This window comes from Paramisgurnus dabryanus, chromosome 21 (genome assembly GCF_030506205.2).
Source record: "Paramisgurnus dabryanus chromosome 21, PD_genome_1.1, whole genome shotgun sequence".
Lineage (NCBI taxonomy): Eukaryota > Metazoa > Chordata > Actinopteri > Cypriniformes > Cobitidae > Paramisgurnus > Paramisgurnus dabryanus.
The window spans coordinates 13596724-13617184 of record NC_133357.1 but is presented as its reverse complement, the minus strand read 5'-3'; the positions used below and the strand labels follow the sequence as shown (position 1 = coordinate 13617184).

At 36.9% G+C, this 20461-nt stretch overlaps 1 protein-coding gene across 1 annotated transcript in view; it reads right to left on the bottom strand.

Annotated features, from left to right (window-relative positions):
- Positions 1 to 2151: 2151 nt before the first annotated feature.
- The window catches only part of magi3a (membrane associated guanylate kinase, WW and PDZ domain containing 3a), a 171058-nt gene continuing 152748 nt past the window's right edge, over positions 2152 to 20461 (bottom strand). Inside the window, exons 11-21 of the mRNA XM_065285758.2 lie at positions 17060 to 17091; positions 15945 to 16134; positions 15760 to 15854; positions 15414 to 15606; positions 11811 to 12008; positions 11180 to 11318; positions 10899 to 11060; positions 9855 to 9954; positions 9237 to 9374; positions 9011 to 9149; positions 2152 to 4720 (exon numbers count right to left, since the gene is read on the bottom strand). Coding sequence (XP_065141830.1) covers positions 3906 to 4720; positions 9011 to 9149; positions 9237 to 9374; positions 9855 to 9954; positions 10899 to 11060; positions 11180 to 11318; positions 11811 to 12008; positions 15414 to 15606; positions 15760 to 15854; positions 15945 to 16134; positions 17060 to 17091 — 2201 coding nt within the window. The 3' untranslated portion in view covers positions 2152 to 3905. The remainder of the gene's footprint in view (positions 4721 to 9010; positions 9150 to 9236; positions 9375 to 9854; positions 9955 to 10898; positions 11061 to 11179; positions 11319 to 11810; positions 12009 to 15413; positions 15607 to 15759; positions 15855 to 15944; positions 16135 to 17059; positions 17092 to 20461) is intronic.

Here is a 20461-nt window from a genome sequence, read left to right as displayed (position 1 = left end):
CTGACGTAATGCTGTTGCTAGCTTCAGGCATTGGGCGGAGCCGTATTGTTGAGGAGGGCTTGCAAGAACAAACACGAATAGGTATTAATAATCTCAAATATTAACAGTAGAGACTCATTGAAATATTTAATAATAATAGAATATTTTATAAGTGTCTGCATAGTTTAAGTTCAGGTATCAACAAAAAGAGCTCGAATTTGAAACATCACGTAATTAATTGATAATATTTTAACGATATGCTAAGATTTGCTCACCTTCTATGACATATTTAAGATAATGATTGGTCCATGTGCAAATTCTACATTTAATAAATATTGTAGTATAGTTAAGCCATTACTACACTTTGTTAATGTGTACTACAGTATTTACTATAGTGAATTGACGTACGTTCTGTGGTTACGTTCTCTAAAACACTACAATATCTAATTTTACCTGATTTTAACTAAACTACAAAATTTTCATATAATGTAGTATAAGTCATATTTTGTTAGTGTATTCTTTGGTACTATTCTGGTGTATTAACTATAAGAAATTGAGAAACTGTCAAAATATTGTTTATATTAATTATATAAATATTAATATATTTCAGAAAATTAAATATTTATCACAGAAAAGTATTGCAATTTTTACATGTTTATTAAAAAAATAAAATAAAAGCACATTTTACAAATTCACACAAGACTCCAAAAATGGTCCAGACAAAATTATTGTCTCACTTTCAAAATTGTGGATAAATAAGTTTGTTTCAAGCATGTGATGCTCCTTTACACTCATCTGGTGTGTGCAATATAAAAATCCCACCTGAAAGCAGATAAAAAGGAGAGAAATTGACTCAGTCTTTGCATTTTCAGATGAGACATGAAAATGGAATGAGGTCTACACAGAATAAAACCAAGGTACCTACAGTCAAATTTGGGGTTGTTTTGCTGCCCTGTTACTGGGTGCCTTGACTTTGTGCAAGGCATAATGAAATCTGAGGATTACCAAAGGATTTTGGTTCACAATGTGGGGCCCAGTGTCAGAAAGCTGGGTTTGCGTCTGCCTCCAGCAGACCCCAAACAAACATACTTCAAAAGCACCCAGAAATGGATGGCAACAAAGCACTGGAGAGTTCTGAAGTGGCCAGCATTGAGTCCAGATCTAAATCCCACAGTGTTGGGAAAAGGCACCCTTCCAATATGAGAGACCTGGAGCAGTTTGCAAAGGAAGAGTGGTCCAAAATTCCGGTTGAGTGGTGTTAGAAGCTTATTATAGGAAGTGATTGATTTCAGTTTTTTTCCAAAGGGTGTCCAAACAAATATTAAGTTAAGGGTGCCAATAATTTTGTCCAGCCCATTTTTGGAGTTTTGTGTGAAATTATGTAAAATGTGCTTTTTCCTATTTTTTGTGTGTGTGTGTGTGTGTGTGTGTGTGTGTGTGTTGTTCCAATACACACAAAGGAAATAAACTTGTGTATAGCAAAACATATGTAATTGCAATACTTAATAATTAAAATACTATATAATACTTAATTTCCAACACTTTTGGCCATGACTGTATAATATTGCTATAGTATCTAAGAATTTTACTACAATTTTCTATAGTAAATACTGAAGTATGCTAATAAAGTATTTTTATGTGGCTTGGGACAGTTTTTTAAACTTATACAGTGTCATATAAACACAAAGTGTGGATATAATTTGTACAGGACAGGCCAATAGACGTTCACTTTTAGGTTTTGAATGGTAATATTAAATGCAATATTTAAGTAAATGTTTTTGACTATGTTGTATATATTTTAGGCTGTGACGTTTTTTTTTTTTAATGGATGGAATGTACTTGACAGTTATTTGTAATGTAATGTTTTAATATTGTGTGCACCTGCCTGGGGACTGCAGATTGAATGTAGCTTTTGCTAACTCTGATACAAAACATCTTTTCGTAAGATTAATGTATTTTGTACATTGTCCCTGACAAATAAACTAATTATTACATAAATGTAATTAAAATAATTCAAACACTGCTCTTGTATACTTTAGGTCAGTGGTTCTCAAACTGGGGTCCCCAGTTTTATGACATTTTATAAAATAGTTGAAAAAGTTTGAGAACCACTGCTTTAGGTTATTGCATGCTAGAAATGTTTCATTGATAAAAAAAATGCAAAACCAGACCTTTTTATATCAGTAAATCTTTATTTATCAGTGCATGAACAGACCATCATGACCAGATTCATTTCTGTAACCACTCTCTCTATATATATGCTCATACTCTCAATTACTTAAAAAAATAATGGAGCGATTTATAGATTTTATTTCTTTTTCCCCTCACGAAAGCAGTTTTTTTACAGGTGCTGTACATTGTTTTATAAACATTTACAACTACCACAATGTAGAGACCACAAGGCTTTTTGTGTAAGATAAAGCAATGCAAGGCCACAGTATCATACATACAACCTCATGACATGAGATGCACTAGAGAAACAAGCTACAAAAACAGCAGAGATTAATGATCAAGAAGCAAGTATTCACATTTTTTTCATCATGACAAATCATTGAATCAGTCATTGCAGTATATGTAATGTTTTACTGATGCATTTATGACCATAAGAGACTCAATGTTTGCTGTACTTTTAAAAAAATACTGTTATGATAGAAGATATCAGACACAGGAAGATCAATAGCATAACCATTGTATCTTAAATAGATAGTTTACCCAAAAATGAAAATATGTCATAATTTGTGTATAAAAAACAACAACAACAACGAAAAAACACGTAGGATGTAGAAATAATGACCAAAAATTTTCATTTTTGGGTGAACTATCCCTTTAAGTTTATAAAAATAAAATCCACCATGTTTAATACGTTTCAGGACAATCTTGAAACGTATCTAGACGTGATGACAAAGAAAGCTACATTTCCCTTGGGTATAAGACGAGCATCTGATAGGATGATCTGTAAGGTACAGATGTGTTAAGACACTTAATGAAAATAAACTCCCCATGTTGAGGTGTCAAAATATATTTGATCAAAAAGTGAAATGTGCTTAAGAGAATAGGAAAATAATATATGTTCGATTGGATAGTATGAAAAAATATATCTGATTTTCTCCCATTTCAGCTTCACTCGAATGATCCTGAATTTACCCCAAATGTACACACCTTGCTAAATGGTCCACCGAGAATAACTGTAAAAGCTACAGCACTGTGAAAAAATACATACCTTTAAACTGTACTTGGTATGAAGCCTAAGATATTATCAGCAAGCTGGAACACTAATAAGTGATCTGGCTCAGAATGGTTACAAATATCTATACATATACAGTATATGTTTATATTGTAATAATTTCAACAAATTACATATGCGTCTTCATAAAAACTCACAGATAGTAAACAACATATTTAACCACAAGTGTCTGGTCTTTTAAAGATGGATATGTGCTGATCTTAAAAGAAAATGATCATTCAGTGCAAAACCGATTAATGCACAGCCTACACACAAAGTGAACATATGACTGGACTCGATCTTGTAGACAAAGAATCATGGGAAATTAAAAAGCTGTACGGACATGCTGAAGAATTAATACAGAGTAACAGACTGTACACACCACAGTTTTAAACCTTCACAGAAAAAAAAAACATCCTTCATTTTTAAGCCAACTTCATCACACCTAACGCGATTCACAGGAGCAGGGCGACATCACTGCAGTCCGATTGGCACAAAACAAAACCGATGGCTCTTATTTTGTAGATGGGACAATTGGACCATCTTAGACGAGCAAAAAGTATTTTCCGAACACTGAATAAAATAATGCATGTTAACAGTGTAGATGCAATTTGATAAGAATCATACAAAAATGAAAAATTACACTGATTCACAAGAATCTGTTTTTTAACTGCTTTGCCAATTCTGATCACCCTTAAACTTATTAGACTCCATGCACCGGAGGTTGAATCCTGGCAGAGCTTGGGACTTTCCAGGGTCCTGGGGTTATAGGGGCTTTCTTGCTGGAAGGATTCCCGTTGTGGGAAGTCTCTTGAGAAGCACTGCTAGAACCCCTAGGTCCGCTTTTCCCTTCGGATCTGCTCTCGTTCGGTTCCCATTCTCTTCCTCTAGGGTCCTTTCTGCCAAGGGTACCGCTCTCGAAACCAGATCTCAATGGTTCAGCTATCTCGTCCCTATGGTATCTGACGTCAGGCTTCGTCTCTCCGGTTTCCCTGTCATGCCTTTGCATAGTGTCTTCTTCCTTGTATCTCCTCTCTTTGATCATTCCAGAGTTAGGCTTCTGCCCCCCAACCCCTTTTTGAGGTGCTTCCTGTCTGATCCCAGTGTCCCGCTCCTTCTTACCTTTCCTGGGGCTGGGGGATCGATCTCTCTCCCTGTTCCCATAAGGGTTATCGTACTTGTTCTCCATATCTGGAGTGTTTTTCTTCTCAGATTTTTTTGGACTGCGCGAGCGTTCGTTCTCATCCGAGCGTGGTCTTTCCAGTGTTCGGTACATAGCAAAGTTGTCGTTGTTGTCACGAGGCATGCTTGAGTCATTTGTTTTATTTTGATGTATGGCATCTCTATAATGTGGTTGGAGCCCGTGAGAAGCAGCCATCGGGTCATAGAAGATCTCATATGGAGATGGGTTTATCTCGGAGCGAGAAACGGGGGATGGAGATGCTGGTATTGATGGTTCACTGGATGCAGAATAGCGTGGAGAGTTTGCAGATGAACCTGTAGTCATATCCTTAACATCTGGAACAAGAAGAGGAATAGAAAGTTGTTAATCTGGACAGTGCGCAGCTAAATTACAGCAAACAATTAAACTGTCACACTTTTCAAAGTTTTAGCCTTTTGGCCACAACTGATACGGACACTCATCAACAGTTGAACCAGGAATGAGAAAGTTAGACGAAGAATGGTGAAGTTTTAATTTTCTCTCAAGATAAGAAAAGTCATGGTGCCAGACGTGAGAGACGGCGAGATGTCTACAAGAAGCAAAGAATTAAATAATGGCAGTAGCTGTCAATCAACTAACACTGTCTACCAAGTAACTCTTCTTTACCCAGGATGCATCACTCTGGAGGAATGACAAGTGGGCATTAGATTAGACCAATGTAAAATATATGAAGAGCTCAGATGTCACCTCTGTCGAAAATAAGATGATATTGATTGAATGCTCTCGGCACGTGGCATACATTTATCAAATAGTTTTGCTTAATTCAGAAATCCGTTAAACGCCACATAGATTTTTCAGTAAAGTCCTCAAATTGCACCGAAGAATAACTGATGGATGACGGAAGGGCGAACGACAATGTATGTACGTTAGAGATTTTCTCGAGTCCAAAGAAATGTACCCGACCAAAATGACCCGAATCACTTTATACCCGAACCACGACGTGCATAAATATATTTTTTTAAAGACAGACCCGACCCGAGACAAACCCGAAAAAATAAGACCCGAGTCCGACCCGAACTAGTGGCTATTTTTTTACCCAACTAGACCAGAAACCAATTTGGCGGGCTGCTCCATTTGTTTTACTTTGTTATCTGACGACGAGACCAAGGTAACCGCTAAAATGTACATTTAAAATTGACTGACATGTCTGTCTCAACTAGGGCTGTCACAATGATTAAATAATCGTCTCATCGTGATTGTGTGACGACATCCTGATTAATTTAGATCACCGCAATGATTGCACAACTCTCTAAAAAACACAAGGGGGAGCTGCAGCGCCTGTATAAATGAGACAGTATCATGTATTGCCAGGTAAACCTTTGCAAAATATTTAATTTAAATAATCACAACAATTTGAGAAAATTATATCATAAACAAACAAAAAAATGTATGAGAATTAAATGCCAAAGCACTAAAACAGGCAATTAATCTTCATAATTGTCACAATTTATTAGACAATTAACCGTCAGCCAAATTTCATAATCGTGACAGCCCTAGTCTCAACAAAAATTAACCTACCGCCAGCCACACAATGTCACAAGCGCTCTTGCCAAACAGATGAGAGGCTTGAAAAGGACATTCACGCGCACACACGAGAGAGTTCGGGTCTTCTCAGGTCTGTTCGGCAAAAACACATTAATTTTAAACTACCCGAGACCCGATGCCGCTATTATTGTACCCAACCCGTGTCGAGGCACATGTGAAACTTTTAGACCCCAACTGATCGGGTCTCGTGTCCGACCTCAGGTTTTCAGATCTAAATGAACCCGTGAACCCCTTTTCCCTGATTAAAGGACATTTACGAAATATTTCAGGATATTGACCAAATTGTTACGCCTTTTATCTTTTTTCAGAAAGGAAAGTGTAGAGTGATTAAATTCATCACCATTAAAGTGAAATGACGGAACCTAAACATACGAATGCTCTTTTACAAAAAAAAAAAAAACGTGTCAGACGCACTGAGCTCTTCAATTGATATCAGTTTCTGTATGATTCATGGAAACTAATATTTATATAGAAACTGTTACCATGGAAATTGACATTTCTTATTTTCTTTATTAGGTCTTTAAAAGGCAAAAGCAAAGAAGGAAATGCAGCATAGAGGAGGAAAGCAAAGTTTACCAAAGTTATTAGGGACAGACCAAGAAAAGCAGAGAAGCCTTTAGTGATGTTCTGGTTTCATGTGGAAGCACAGTGTGGTGGAGGAAGAGTTCAGACCTAAATGAGGAAGAGAGAGTGAGAGAGACAGAATGAGCAGAGAAAAAGAGGTACATAGAAAAGTGACCAGACAGAAAGCAAGAGCGAAAGCAAGAGAGTCGATGTGTGAAAAGAAGAAAATCTGTCAAAACATGCACGTCACCACACACCCAAATCATTCAGTTAAAATCCCAGAAGTGTAGTGCAGGGTATAAAGAGTATACACACTTCTTCATTAGATGGCATGGGGTTTACCCACTTCTAAATATTAAAGGTCACGTTCTTTCTGATCCCATTTTTCAAACTTAAGTTAGTGTGTAATGTAAAAGCGTAAATAATACCTGTAAAATGATAAAGCGCAAAGTTCACTGCCAGGCAAAACAGAATTTGCCTTTTAAAGCCTACAGCGAACGGCCAGTTTGGACTACAGTCCTCTACTTCCTGCTTTAATGACGTCAATAGAACAGCTTTTGACTAAACTCCGCCCACAGGAATACGTCAGTCGCCAGTTAAGCTGCTGTCGTATCACAACACACTAATCAAACTACACAATCAGAACTCAATACGTATTTCTGAAGGAGGGATTTCATAGAACAAGGAAGACATCAGCCTGTTTTGAGGACAGTGAAAACAGTGCTATACAGATATACAGAAGTAAACTGTGTGGAAAAATACTGCGTTTTTTACACATGAAACATGAACACATTTTATATTGCGCACTGTAAACACAATCAAAGCTTTAAAAACACAGAAAGAACGGGACCTTTAATTTAATAATGATCCTTATGCTAAGAAGTCAAGCAGCAAAGGTTAAGTGTCAACATTGTAACATTTTGGAGTTAACTTAACATGCAAGACTAATTTTACATGTCACTGTTTATAGATGGTTAACCTTAGTAATGCTGCTTAAAAAAGAAATGGGCGCATAAATAAAGAGTACACCCACTTCTCCAGGGACAGCTACACCACTGGCTGCGTCCGAAATCGCATACAGTATACAGCATATACCTCACGTAATACATCATCACGTAAAAAGGTTACAGATGTCTTATGCAAAACTACTGCCCCAATGTTTACAAGTGTGGAAAAAGAGGACTGTTCCAACGTTGTTGTTTGTGGAATGATACTAATTAATGTCTTTGTGTCAGTTTATTGTTTAAAATGGTCTGCAAATGTGCGTTTCATATATGTAACATGTGACCTATTGAAGTGGCTCCGTGTCCGTTTTAAAGATCGCTCTGAATGGAATCTCTATGAAAAGTCCGTCACAAAAATGGAAGTATCTCTGCTTTTTGCTCAAAATGTGGTGTTTTTGCAGAAACCTACCCATATTCAAAAGCTGATTACAAAAGAACTTCTGAAGGTAGGATGAAACGGGGTTTTTTTTGTTTGAAAGCAGAGGGTCTGTTCTTTCATTTGGTATATTGGGTATGTTTATATATTTAAAGAAGAACATTTTCTGGAAAGCATTAAACTTTTGTGAAAATCATGAAAACCGCTGGCACTGGCAACTTAAAAAAAAAAAAAAACGCTGGCAGCGAAAGAGTTAAAATGAGAAAAATCCTGGAATGTTTTCCTCAAAAAACTTAATTTCTTCTCGACTTAACAAAGAAAGACATAAACATTGTGGATGACATCGGGGTGAGTAAATTATCTGGAATTTGGAGTAATCCTTTAAAATACAAAAAATCTTGTATTATATAATAAAATATGCAACCAAGCGTTTTAAAATAAAATACTGAAGTCTACTCTTCAGGCAAAACATAAAAAGACCTATGATAGGTTTGGAATTGATGTCATCTATCAACTAAAATGACATAGAAACCACTTGATATAGATCAGACGTGATATATGTATGAGATTGTTATTTCTGGAAAAACAACGAATATCCCGATATTCTATATCCATTTCAGGGCCACTGTAGCTCCCAAATAAATGTCCTATACTAATTTCCCATACGTTTGCTTTCAGTATTATTGATCAAAATCCACACAATGTTTAATGTACAACGATAACTTTGCGCTGAATGTCAACAAAAGTATTTGAAAACCAGCCCTAATGTAGCATGAAAGCTTATCGGAAGCATCTTTAAAATAGAGATAAATGTTACTACCACCATGAATTTTGAATGGCTTTTGAAACGGCTGTACAAAACCAACCAATCTCAAGAAATTGTTTCATCTTTCAAAGAGGAATCCGCAGGCTTCAGTGAACTGGTTTATAAAGCGGACAGAATTCAAATGTGCGTTTCGGCACATCTACACAAACCTAAAGAGGTAGTATGGGAGCTTTTCACAGTTTCCTTAGTCAGTAATGCAGTTGTCAAGAACAGAATCCTTCGATTGTCGTTTGTGACTATATTTAGCCAGTCAGGTAAAATGTGGACTTACTGTGATCAGGCACCAGACCCAGTCCAGGTCTCAGAAGCAGCAAGACTTTACTTCCTCCAGCCTGGATGAGCTCAATAGCCCGTGTGTGTGTGATGCCCTGTGTGGGTTCACCATTGATCTCGACAATCTGATCTCCTACCTGTCAGGACAAACAAACACATTCAGTGATTTTTTAAGGATTTGGACACTATGGGAATCTGGTGTTAATACATGAATAAGAGCTCACGTGTATCCTGCCATCTTTAAGAGCAGGACCGTCTTCAGCCAATCTGAGGATAAAGAGACCCATGTTATATTCCTTCCCTCCCCGCAGACTGAATCCGAAACCTCTCTGTCCTCTCTCCAACTCCACCGGATAGCAACCCTGAGAGCGAAACAGAGACTTGATAAGTTTCGTTTACTGTACGTCAATCTCAGACTGCTTACACTACGTACAACAATCGCTAAACTATGCAAATATATTATCAACACATTCTTGTTTCACCAACACCACCACAAAATGTTCCATAACATTTTCATTTGGAGTGAAAATGCTAATTATTCTACCGCACCTATCAGTGCTAATGAAAAATGACACTCAATTCTGTCATCATCATTACGTAAGGCTGATTCTGCACAACTTGTCTTCCATAACTCAGAACTGCACAGCATCCTATAGTATGAAATCTTCAAGTGACAGACGTTCCCTCTGAAAGTTTTAAGATTTAATTTAACCTCCATCGAATGTGGGCTGCATAAGAATGATGCACTTACAAGAGTCGCATGATAATCACTGAACTCCATTACTGTGAGCTTAACACCAATCATTGCTTGTCGAACTGCTGCTGTCTCCTGTAAATCTCACCTGCTTCGGCCCTGAGGTGACAGTTCCCATCTCACCCTGAGGCAGGGATTTGTATTCGGCTCGGGCCATGTCCTTCCTGTCCTCTGTCTCCGTGCCGTTCCTATATCATCACACAATAAAATGCTGCTTAAAGGCATAAATTCAATTTGTGGACAAAATTAAAGCACATTATAAAGAACAAGCTCGACTGCAAACTTTGCAATAAAACTACTTCTAAAAGGATACATGTGATCGGCAATCACAATTTATACATTTTGCATTCACCAAACGTCTCAAACGTTCATGCCGTTAACATCGTATACGCTTTAGTATCCAGTGTTTAATCAATCTTAAAGAGACATTGCTCATTTTCCAGCTCGCCTCAAATTAAACATTTGATTCTTACGGTTTTGGAATCCATTCAGCTGATCTCCGGGTCAGGCGCTAGCACTTTAGCATAGCTTAGCACAATCCATTGAATCTGATTAGACCATTAGCATCACGCTAAAAATAACCAAATAGTTTCAATATTTTTCCGTTTTAAAACTTAACTCTTATGTAGTTAGTTACATCATGTACGAAAATAGTCCCCTGCCATTGAAAGTAACCAAGGGGACTATTTTCGGGCAGTGCGTAATATTACTACGCCTGCTGCAGCCATGTTACAGCAGCAAAGTCACTTATTATTACGCCAGTTCAAAAGTATAGTTTCTAGCCATGTTTCTAGAAAATCGCAGCTTTTAATTTTCTGTCGGTCTTAGTACACAATGTAACTACAGAAGAGTCAAGTTTTAAATAGGAAAAATATCGAAATTCTTTGGTTCTTTTTTGTGCGATGCTAATGGTCTAATCAGATTCAATGGATTGTGCTAAGCTATGCTAAAAGTGCTAGCGCCAGACCCGGAGATCAGCTGAATGGTAAGTATCAAATGTTTAACCCTAGGGGAGCTGGAAAATGAGCATATATTTCAAACAAAAGTGGAGTGTCCCTTTAATAAATTCTCATTCAACCTATAGCGTATATAGCGCACAGGTGTTACATGTTTGCTGGAATGGAGCTTGTACCTGTCATCTGGACTGACGGGTTGCTGTCCCATAGCTCTGTGTTGGGTGGCTGGGCTCTGCTTTGCTGAACTGGTGGCTGACGGGGGGCTGCTGTGTTCTGAAAAATAAATAGGATTATGAGCGTGGCGGACACACATTTTTAAACTCCATCCGCGCTTTTGGTTTCAAGCCTTCTGAAACGCTCGAGCAGCTTTGCTGTCACAGCGAAAAAAGAAATGGCCAATTTACTGCTTCCTTACACCAGCTAAACTGTGCCCAAAAATAATGAAGAGAAAATTCCCAGAAGCTGGACGATGTCGTTGTGTGACAGATCAATAATCGACTGGCCATTAACGGCAGAGATGCGGTCGCCCACTTTGAGACGTCCGCAGCGGTCGGTGGGACTGCCGTCTATGATACGACCGATCTTATGGGGGATCACTGAAGGGACAGACAGAGAGATCAATGAACATTTCATTTACAACAAGTGTGGAAAATATACATCTAGTATAAAACAGTAAATCTAGTAGGAATCGACCATGTTCTCAGGGTTCATGCTAATCTATTATAGACATGACATTTATTTACGGCATAAATTCACAAATAATTGATATAAATGTTCAAATCCATTTCACTTTCTCAGACCCAAATGGCTTCAAAGTTCACTAAGATATTGTTTTTGTAATAGCTCTGTGATTATTATTGTAATAATTCACAGCTTGATATCATTTTGAGATTTTCATCAAACAGTATTTTTCACACGCCTCTAAGCAACAGAAAGAAAGGCCTAACGTAAATTCTCAACAAGGTTACATGTCATCGCACATCTGTAGTTAACATCTAATACAACACAGAACAAGGTGTGCTGTCTGGAGCTGACAGCATAGCAGATTGAGGTAGCTGTGGGGGAAAGCTTTAAAAAGAAATACTGACCTCCTGGTGGAGGCTTGTTTTTAGATGTGAGGATGACAAATCCAAAGCCTTCGTTGTCTCTGCGCTGCAGGGTGACGTCGTAGGGTTGAGGGTGACTGTAGCTGGGCAATTCGATGTGAGGTGGTTTAGGTGAGCCGTTTACTAGCGCAGGGGCTTGTGGACCCTGAAGCTGTGCGGTGTCATCTTCCTCTCTTTCTCCTAGATCACAGCCAAGTAAAGATTTAAATGAGCACAGATTTATGCCAAACAACATTACTGTGACAAAGGTGCAATAACTGTTGCTGAAACGCCATCACACATCTATTTTCATGATATTACAGCAAATTGTCTGTGCATTACACTTTATAGTCTCCTTTTTTGAGAGGCCATTTCAATAAACTGGTAAACTGGTAAGGTATGTCTGATTTAATGTGATAACTGTCCTCTATCATATTAAATGACTAGGGGAAAGGGTTTTAGAATAATCCAGGACTAGGTCTTAGTTATATTAGGGCATTTAAGTAGATTTCATCAGTCTCTCTAGGATTGCACTTTTTTGTGTGATTTTGTGATCAAAACGACAGTGGTAATTTCCAGAAATTAGTCTTTCCAGAAAAACGCTGGATTTGAAAAAAAATTGTGATCGTTGCGGGCAAAAATCCTTGATCTTGCGGCACGTTTTCTTAAAAAATGGGATGGAATATGCAGGATATTATGCAATTTTATGCAATGAAATTGCGGGGAACTTTCAAAAACTGTTTGCAGCTTTTCAAATGATACTCACGTCACATAATCACATCACTTCATAACGTTTCTATGGCAACAAGGGACATGGCTGCACTTGTGTGAAGTAAATGCAAAACCTTTCAACTTTCTGCTAAGATATATGTGACTTTTGCTACGAAAATGGGGGGATTATGAAATCATGCAAGCCCCGCATATTTTGCGCACGGAAATCTGCAATTTATGCTGCGAAAGTGTGGTGTATTTTAAAAAAAATTATAAATATGCGAACTTTGGCTGAATATGCGTTGAATCATGCGATCGCATAATCACGTTTTTCTGGAGGGACTGAGAAATTTGCAATTGCGATTTTTCCTCCTCTAATTAGGATAACAATGCTTTGCTAATATTTCTAATATATATACACTGTAAAAAAATCCGTAGAAATTACAATGTTATTGCAGCTGGGTTGCCGGTTATTTACCGTAGATTTACATTTATGTTATTTACTGGCAAGAGTTTGTTCAAAGTTAAATAAATTTTAAATATATACAAATCTTTATCTTTACAGAATAAAACTATACAATAACAGCCTCATGCAAAGCATTCTGGGAACCAGAAATCATCATCAACCTTTTTCTGTTTTTTGCTTCAGATTTTGTTTCCCAGAATGTTTTGCTTGATGCTGTTTTTTTATTTTTACTCTGTAAAGACAAAGACTTGTAAATGTTTAATGTTCATTTAACTTTGAACAAAATATTGCCAGTAAATAACATAAATTTAAATCTACAGTAAATTACCGGCAACCCAGCTGCAATTTCTACGGATTTTTTTTACAGTGTACTGATATTTAATTATTATTAAGAAGTCCTCAAGTAATTAAATAAGTAAACAGTCAGTGATATAATAAGAATGATATAATAAATGAAAATATGACAAATAAATACAACTTCAAGGTACAGATACACTGAAGATGTTTTTATTAACATAGACAGCTGTCAAACAGTTGTTTTAAAATCTGCGTCGCCTGGATGATTTAAGGAAAATGATATTAAAATAATTTACCGCTTCAGCCCCATAAGTGATTAAAAAATGTTTGATATTAATAAGAACATATGAATCAATCCTTATCGGCAGCAATGAGAGAGGTGCGTTGTGTAATTTTTTTTAGGGTCGATTTTAAAAAGTTAAATAATGCACAATAGCCACAAATCTATTTATTAAATAGTAAATGGACTGCATTTATATAGCGCTTTCAACAGACCTATGGCCATCCAAAGCCTCACATTCACCCATTCACACACTCATTCATACACCGACGGCGGTGTCAGCCATGCAAGGCGCCATCCAGAGCGTATATGACCGTTCAAGGGCAAAGCCTGAAATGAAAACAGTTTGGTCCTCACACGCTGACAGGTGGCATGCACAGGTTTGCTAACGCTGAGATGATAGTGGACAAATGTCTTTCTTTTGTGTCAGACTCCCCAGTTCCCAACAACTTAATATAAGGACTAAAAAACAGTAAATTGAAATGCATTATGACATTGCTTTACACCGTTATTGGCATTTATATGAGACAGCAGGTGTGTCACACAGCTTTTACACAGACTTAAAAAAGACAGTAAAAAAAAAAAATTATATATATATATATATATATATATATATATATATATATACATATATATATATATATATATACATACATACATACATACACACACACACACACACACACACACACATATACATCCATATATATATATATATATATATATATATATATATATATATATATATATATATATATATATATATATATATATATATATATATATATATATATATATATATATATATATATATATATATATACATCCATCCATATATATATATATATATACATACATACATACATACATACATACACACACACACACACACATATACATCCATATATATATATATATATATATATATATATATATATATATATATATATATATATATATATATATATATATATATATATACATATATACATATATACATATATATATATATATATATATATATATACATATATACATATATACATACATACATACATACATACATACATACATACATACATACATACATACATACATACACATATACATCCATATGAATATACTGTATACATCCATATGAATATACTGAAACAGTATATACTGTATGTGTGTATGTCTCTATATGTATGTGTGTACGTGTATGTATGTATATATATATACATACATACACGTACACACATACATATAGAGACATACACACATACAGTATATACTGTTTCAGTATATTACAATCTTTTTATGAGGACAAAAATATTGCAATAATACCTTGTATTCTTTTATTTTTTTTATGTAAAGCTGACTTGAAACAATGCATTCATGAATAAGCACTATATTTTTGTGCCACCAAAATAACCACAAAAATGCCAATAAATAAGCCAACTGCAACAATGTAGCAAACACATAGCAAACTAACTAAATCTCTGTGTTCTTTAGCGGCACTAAAACAAAACGAGTTGAAAAATGGCTACAAAGAATGAAGTTAAATTTCAATAGCTTCATAAATAAATCCTTTAATAGTTACTCTGTGCTTCTGAGCCATCGTTTTAACACAAAGAGTCTTGTGCTTTGACTGAAACTATAACCATTAAATTTTGATTTTGCGGTTATTATTTTATAGCTTCACTCTCTCTTTCACTCAGAATTAATGGAGTGAAACGTTATCCAGACATCAGTCCTGGATATGAATGAAACCTCTGGAGGAAATACAACTTTGTGTTACAGGGTTCCAAACGTAAACCCACGGACACAACCTAGTACAGAATCCATGGGTTTTAGAAGCTACGGTACAAACCTGGAAAAGTGAGCTTTCTGCGCACCGTCAGCATCACCTGGCCGTTGCGGGCAGCGTTGGTCATGAGCTCCAGGACTTGTTTATGAGATTTGCCTTTGACTGGAACGCCGTCGATACAGATGAGCTCATCGCCGGCCCGCAATCGTCCGTCTTTCTCAGCGGCGCCCAGAGGTACGATGGCACCAATGTAGACCTGAAAACACGATATGGTTACAAATAATATATCTGACCTGTAACAGTCACTACATCATATTACACACATAACTACAACATCCTTACTGACTTTAATCCTTATTTTCCTTATAATTTTGTGACAAATAAGTTACATAAACTAGCAAAGACTCACTGGCTGATCCGGCCCTTCTCCACCCAGCACTCTAAACCCAAATCCAGTCTCCTGGTTCCTCTTGATGAACACATCCAGGTCTCTAGTGTTAGGAGCTGAAGGTCACAGAGAAAATGTTGTTTATTAATTTGTACGCAAAGTGTTTTTGCTTACATCCAAAACGCAATAGTGAAAGCCGAACTCACGCTTGCTGTCCATCAGGGCTTTAGACTTGAGGTAGAGCTCAGACGGGTCCAGTTTTGGTGAGCTGGAGCGGATGACATGAGGTGGGAAGGGGAGGGACTGTGGGGCGGGCTCAGCCGGAGCTGGGGTTTCAGTGCTGATGGAGCTGGTGGGAATGTCCTGCTTTTGGGTTATGGGTATAGCAGGTGTTATCTTAAGCAAACATAGGGACACACAGGCGGCAAACATTACACAAAGCTTTAGAGCATTATAACAATTGAAGACTAGTGTTGGGGTAACATCAATATTTTAAATAACTGTACATTTGAATAAAGAAAATGCTGGGTTGTTTCAATCGTTGGGTAAAATATGAACATTTTCTAGATTAATTTAACCCAGAAGATGGGTTGGCCATTATTTTACTCAACTATTGGTTGAACAACCCAACATTTTTTACTGTGTACACCAGGAATGAAGATTTTTATTTTAATTTATCAACTTTTTTGGTAGAAAGATCAAAGATCTGACCATCATTCATAACACGTGAGAGGGTAAAACATACTGTAGCCTTGCATCAATGCACACTATTAATATTCATTTTAATTACTATGTAAAGTTACAGCAACATCATAATATCCCTGATCTTTTCATGGTTCTGATATTCCCGCCACATAGATATCTTTATTATTCTGCCCACAGTCACATCATTGCTTTACACAGAGCTATTAAATAAAGATCAAAGCACGTCTTTATGACTCACATCTTTAAGCGGGAGTTTGTGATATGGGCCAAATGTAATATGAATGTATGAAGATCAACATGAGAACACATGAGTAAAGCTCCTATAGGCCTGTTGACTACAGCGATGTTTACTGCAGATGTTCGGGTTTGCCTCCAGGTTATTCATCACGTCAAGATCTTAAAATAACATTATAGCTTTTGGCACTCGCTCCTTGAATAATGTACGCAACAGACCTTCCTCTCCGGTAAACCAAGAAGGAAAGCCAGCGAGGCCGATAAATAATTTGTCACGTTTCATCTTCAATTCACAAAGCTTCATTAAATCACAATTCCCTAATGTGTGTGTCTGAATTCAATCCCAAAGTTTGAGTAATTAAAGACATTAAGCTGAACTCACAGGTTTCAGAGACTTCACTGGAGATGTTTGACCTGCAGGAGAAAACAGAAATAGAGAAATTAGTTAATATACAGGAATGTAAATATAATTAGAAAAGTGCATTTAAAGATGAAATACTTGGATGATGAGTGTGGATGTGGATATAAATTCATTCATGAAATTTACAACCATTAAAAAAGTAGTCAACATTTACTCACTCATTGACCTTCATGGTAGGAAAAACAAATATGGAAGTCGATGGGTACCTAAATTTATCAAAATATTTTCTTTTGTGTTCAATAAAATAAAGAAATTAAGACACAATTTAAAGTTTTGGGTGAACTATCACTTTAAATCACAATCAGGAGGTTTGCAACTTTTATTTGTTTCGGTCCTAGTATTCTTTGTTAAATTTAAACCAAAATCTAAAACGAGCAAGACTATATTTCACCCCAAAATGAAAAATGTGTCATTATTTATTCACTCCATTGTTGTTCAAAACCTGTACCTGCTATTTGTTTTTTTTTGTTTTTTGAAGAATCATCACACAGGCATGAGGACTGTTTAGTGACCAGGATGTCAAGCTTCAGAAAAATCTAAGCTTTTGTGGCATTTAGATACCTTTTTAAAAATAGCAAATACTTTTTTTAAACCAATAATGGACACTAGGTGGCACTGTAATCCACATTGCGTTTAGTCGCACTGGAACAACACAGTGTGTGGTAAGATGAAGCAATGTTTATGTATTTGTGCGTGCGCTGCATGAACAATGGTACAAGTTACATGTCAACCTCAAACAAACGCATGAATGCCTCTTATATTATTAATACAATGTCTTTGAAGAACATCCACGCCTGCTTTAAGTGTTTGTAACTGCGTTTGCACAAGTCAAAGAAACGTGCATTACAATACAAACAGGTTTGACCTTTGTAACCACAGTCTGGTGGGGCGCGTGACAGCTGAAACTTCAACCTGATATTTCACCTCCTGTGCTCCAGACTAGACGCAATATAGATCGGTGTGTCTCGCTGTTGTGCATGCTAATACTCCGGTTCAATTAAAAACGCTGTCGGGGGTTTCTCTATAAGTTCAGAGACTCTTATTTTATCTAAAACCATGAATTCAGGTAAGTTATTTAAAAATTTGTTGATATTGATAGAGTATACACCAAGTCAGCACAAACTACAGTTGTCATGAGAGGTTTTGTAATTTATACAAAAAAAGAGGCAAAACAGAGTTAACATAATAAAAGACACCACTTTATATGTATTACTACTTAATATCAACATGTCGGTGAAGATTAGGAATATATCAGCATGTAAGTATGAATATTATTCTGTTCAGGCGTTGATGATATTATAATTGTTTAGACTTCACTAAAACGTCACTAAAATGCCGTTTCTCTTAAACCAAACTTACCTCACATTTAGATCTTATTTTTCTGTTTCACACTTTGCAGCATACTTTATATTTATACGTTTTTATTTCACAAGTTTGTGTCCCGCCCATTAAGTGTGACATTTATATATATAAATAAATAAATAATGTATTTATTTATTTGTTTGTATTTTTTGTAATGTTTTTTAATTGTTCTATTTATTCTTGTATAATCTAGATGTCATTTTTTGTATATCTTTTTGTATATACCCTTGGCACTTATGTAATGTTCATATTGTTTAAAGGACAAGTTCGGTATTTTAGACTTAAAGCCCTGTTTTCAGATTGTTTATGGTCAAATAGAATGGTTTTGACTGAAATTTCGACATTTTCGGCTGCCCTGAGAATTTTCGCGTGTTTGTGTTTCAGCTCAGACCTCTACAATGGGTTTAATGGTGCACTGGAACAATCCTTCCTAAAATTCATTAAACTTTCGTTTACAAAGACGTGAAACTCACCGAGTGGTCAGGGGTGTTCACTGATATGCTCACCCAAAAATCGCTCCAAAATACGCATTCCAACAGGTTTTATCGTAGTTTTTACCAACTCCATTGACTGTATTAGACGTCCTGTGAGGTACGGTATTACTCCGCGCCGGGAACTTTGTTTCTATTCTTGCAATTGGCAAAGGCGGATTAACGCCACCACCTGGGCTGGAGTGTTTATTATTCAAGCTCTAAGCGGAAGAATGTACGGGTGTGAGGCGTTTGGGGAAATAGTTCCACAAGTTAACAACGAATGCTAAAACAGCTGTTGGAAAGCATCTTTTGCAGCGATTTTTGTGTGAGCATATCAGTGAACACCCCTGACCACTCGGTGAGTTTCACGTCTTTGTAAACGAAAGTTTAATGCATTTTAGGAAGGATTGTTCCAGTGCACCATTAAACCCATTGTAGAGGTCTGAGCTGAAACACAAACACGCGAAAATTCTCAGGGCAGCCGAAAATGTCGAAATTTCAGTCAAAACCATTCTATTTGACCATAAACAATCTGAAAACAGGGCTTTAAGTCTAAAATACCGAACTTGTCCTTTAAAGGATTACTCCATTTTCTTAAAAAAAAATCAATAATTTACTCAACCCAATGTTTTCTAAAATGTTCTTTGTTCAGTCGAGAAGAAATTTAATTTTTGTCAGATTTTTCTCAATTTAATAAACTTTATTGGACCCCAACACTTTACAGTTTAAAATTGCAGTTTCAATGCAGCTTCAAGGGGCTCCAAGTGTCTTAGGGGCCAGTCACACCAATAGCGTTTATGGCAGTTGCAGGCGCCTTTTTTGAATGATATTCTATGGGCAGGGCGCGTTTGCGCGCTGTTTATGCGCGCTGAGCGCCTTGCGGTTTTTTGCCGCCTGCCGCGGACGCGTTTTTGAAGGAGCGCTGAGAGCGGAGAAGCGCCCGACGTCATTCGTGTCTTTCCATTGTCCAATCGAATGAGGGGAGAGGCGGGCCTTACGTTGTGGCGAGGGAAGTTTACAGTTGCTTTGAAGAACCGGACTCCACTCGCTCACTCTCTCCTGCGTGTTTGTGCACCTCTCACCCTCAAACAAGGTCAGAGCAAGCGTCCTCTTTTTAAAGTTTCTGCTGATATGACAGTTAACAGCAAAAGAGCGCTCACGCTTCAATATTTGATTGACAAGACAGCTGACTCGGTGGTTGCTTAGCAATATGAAAAGCCGCGTCGCACTGCTCTTTTTTTTAAAAAGGCAGTGCGTCGCGCCTTGCGTTTGCAAGCGTTTAAAGCGCTTTTGGTGTGACTGAAGCCTTAGACAGCAAAACAATCGTCATTTTTGGCAAAAAAAAAAAAGTACTTTTAAACCACAACTTCTCGTCTTGCACTATCCATGTAACGCCAGTCCCGGCGCCATGGGCGGGTTTTAGGGGGCCGGGCCCGCCCTGTGAGTCACCAGTGCCCGCCCTGTCTCCCTTCACCTGTTCACCAGCTCCATGTTTTTATCAATAGGCCACTGTTATTAATTAAAAGTT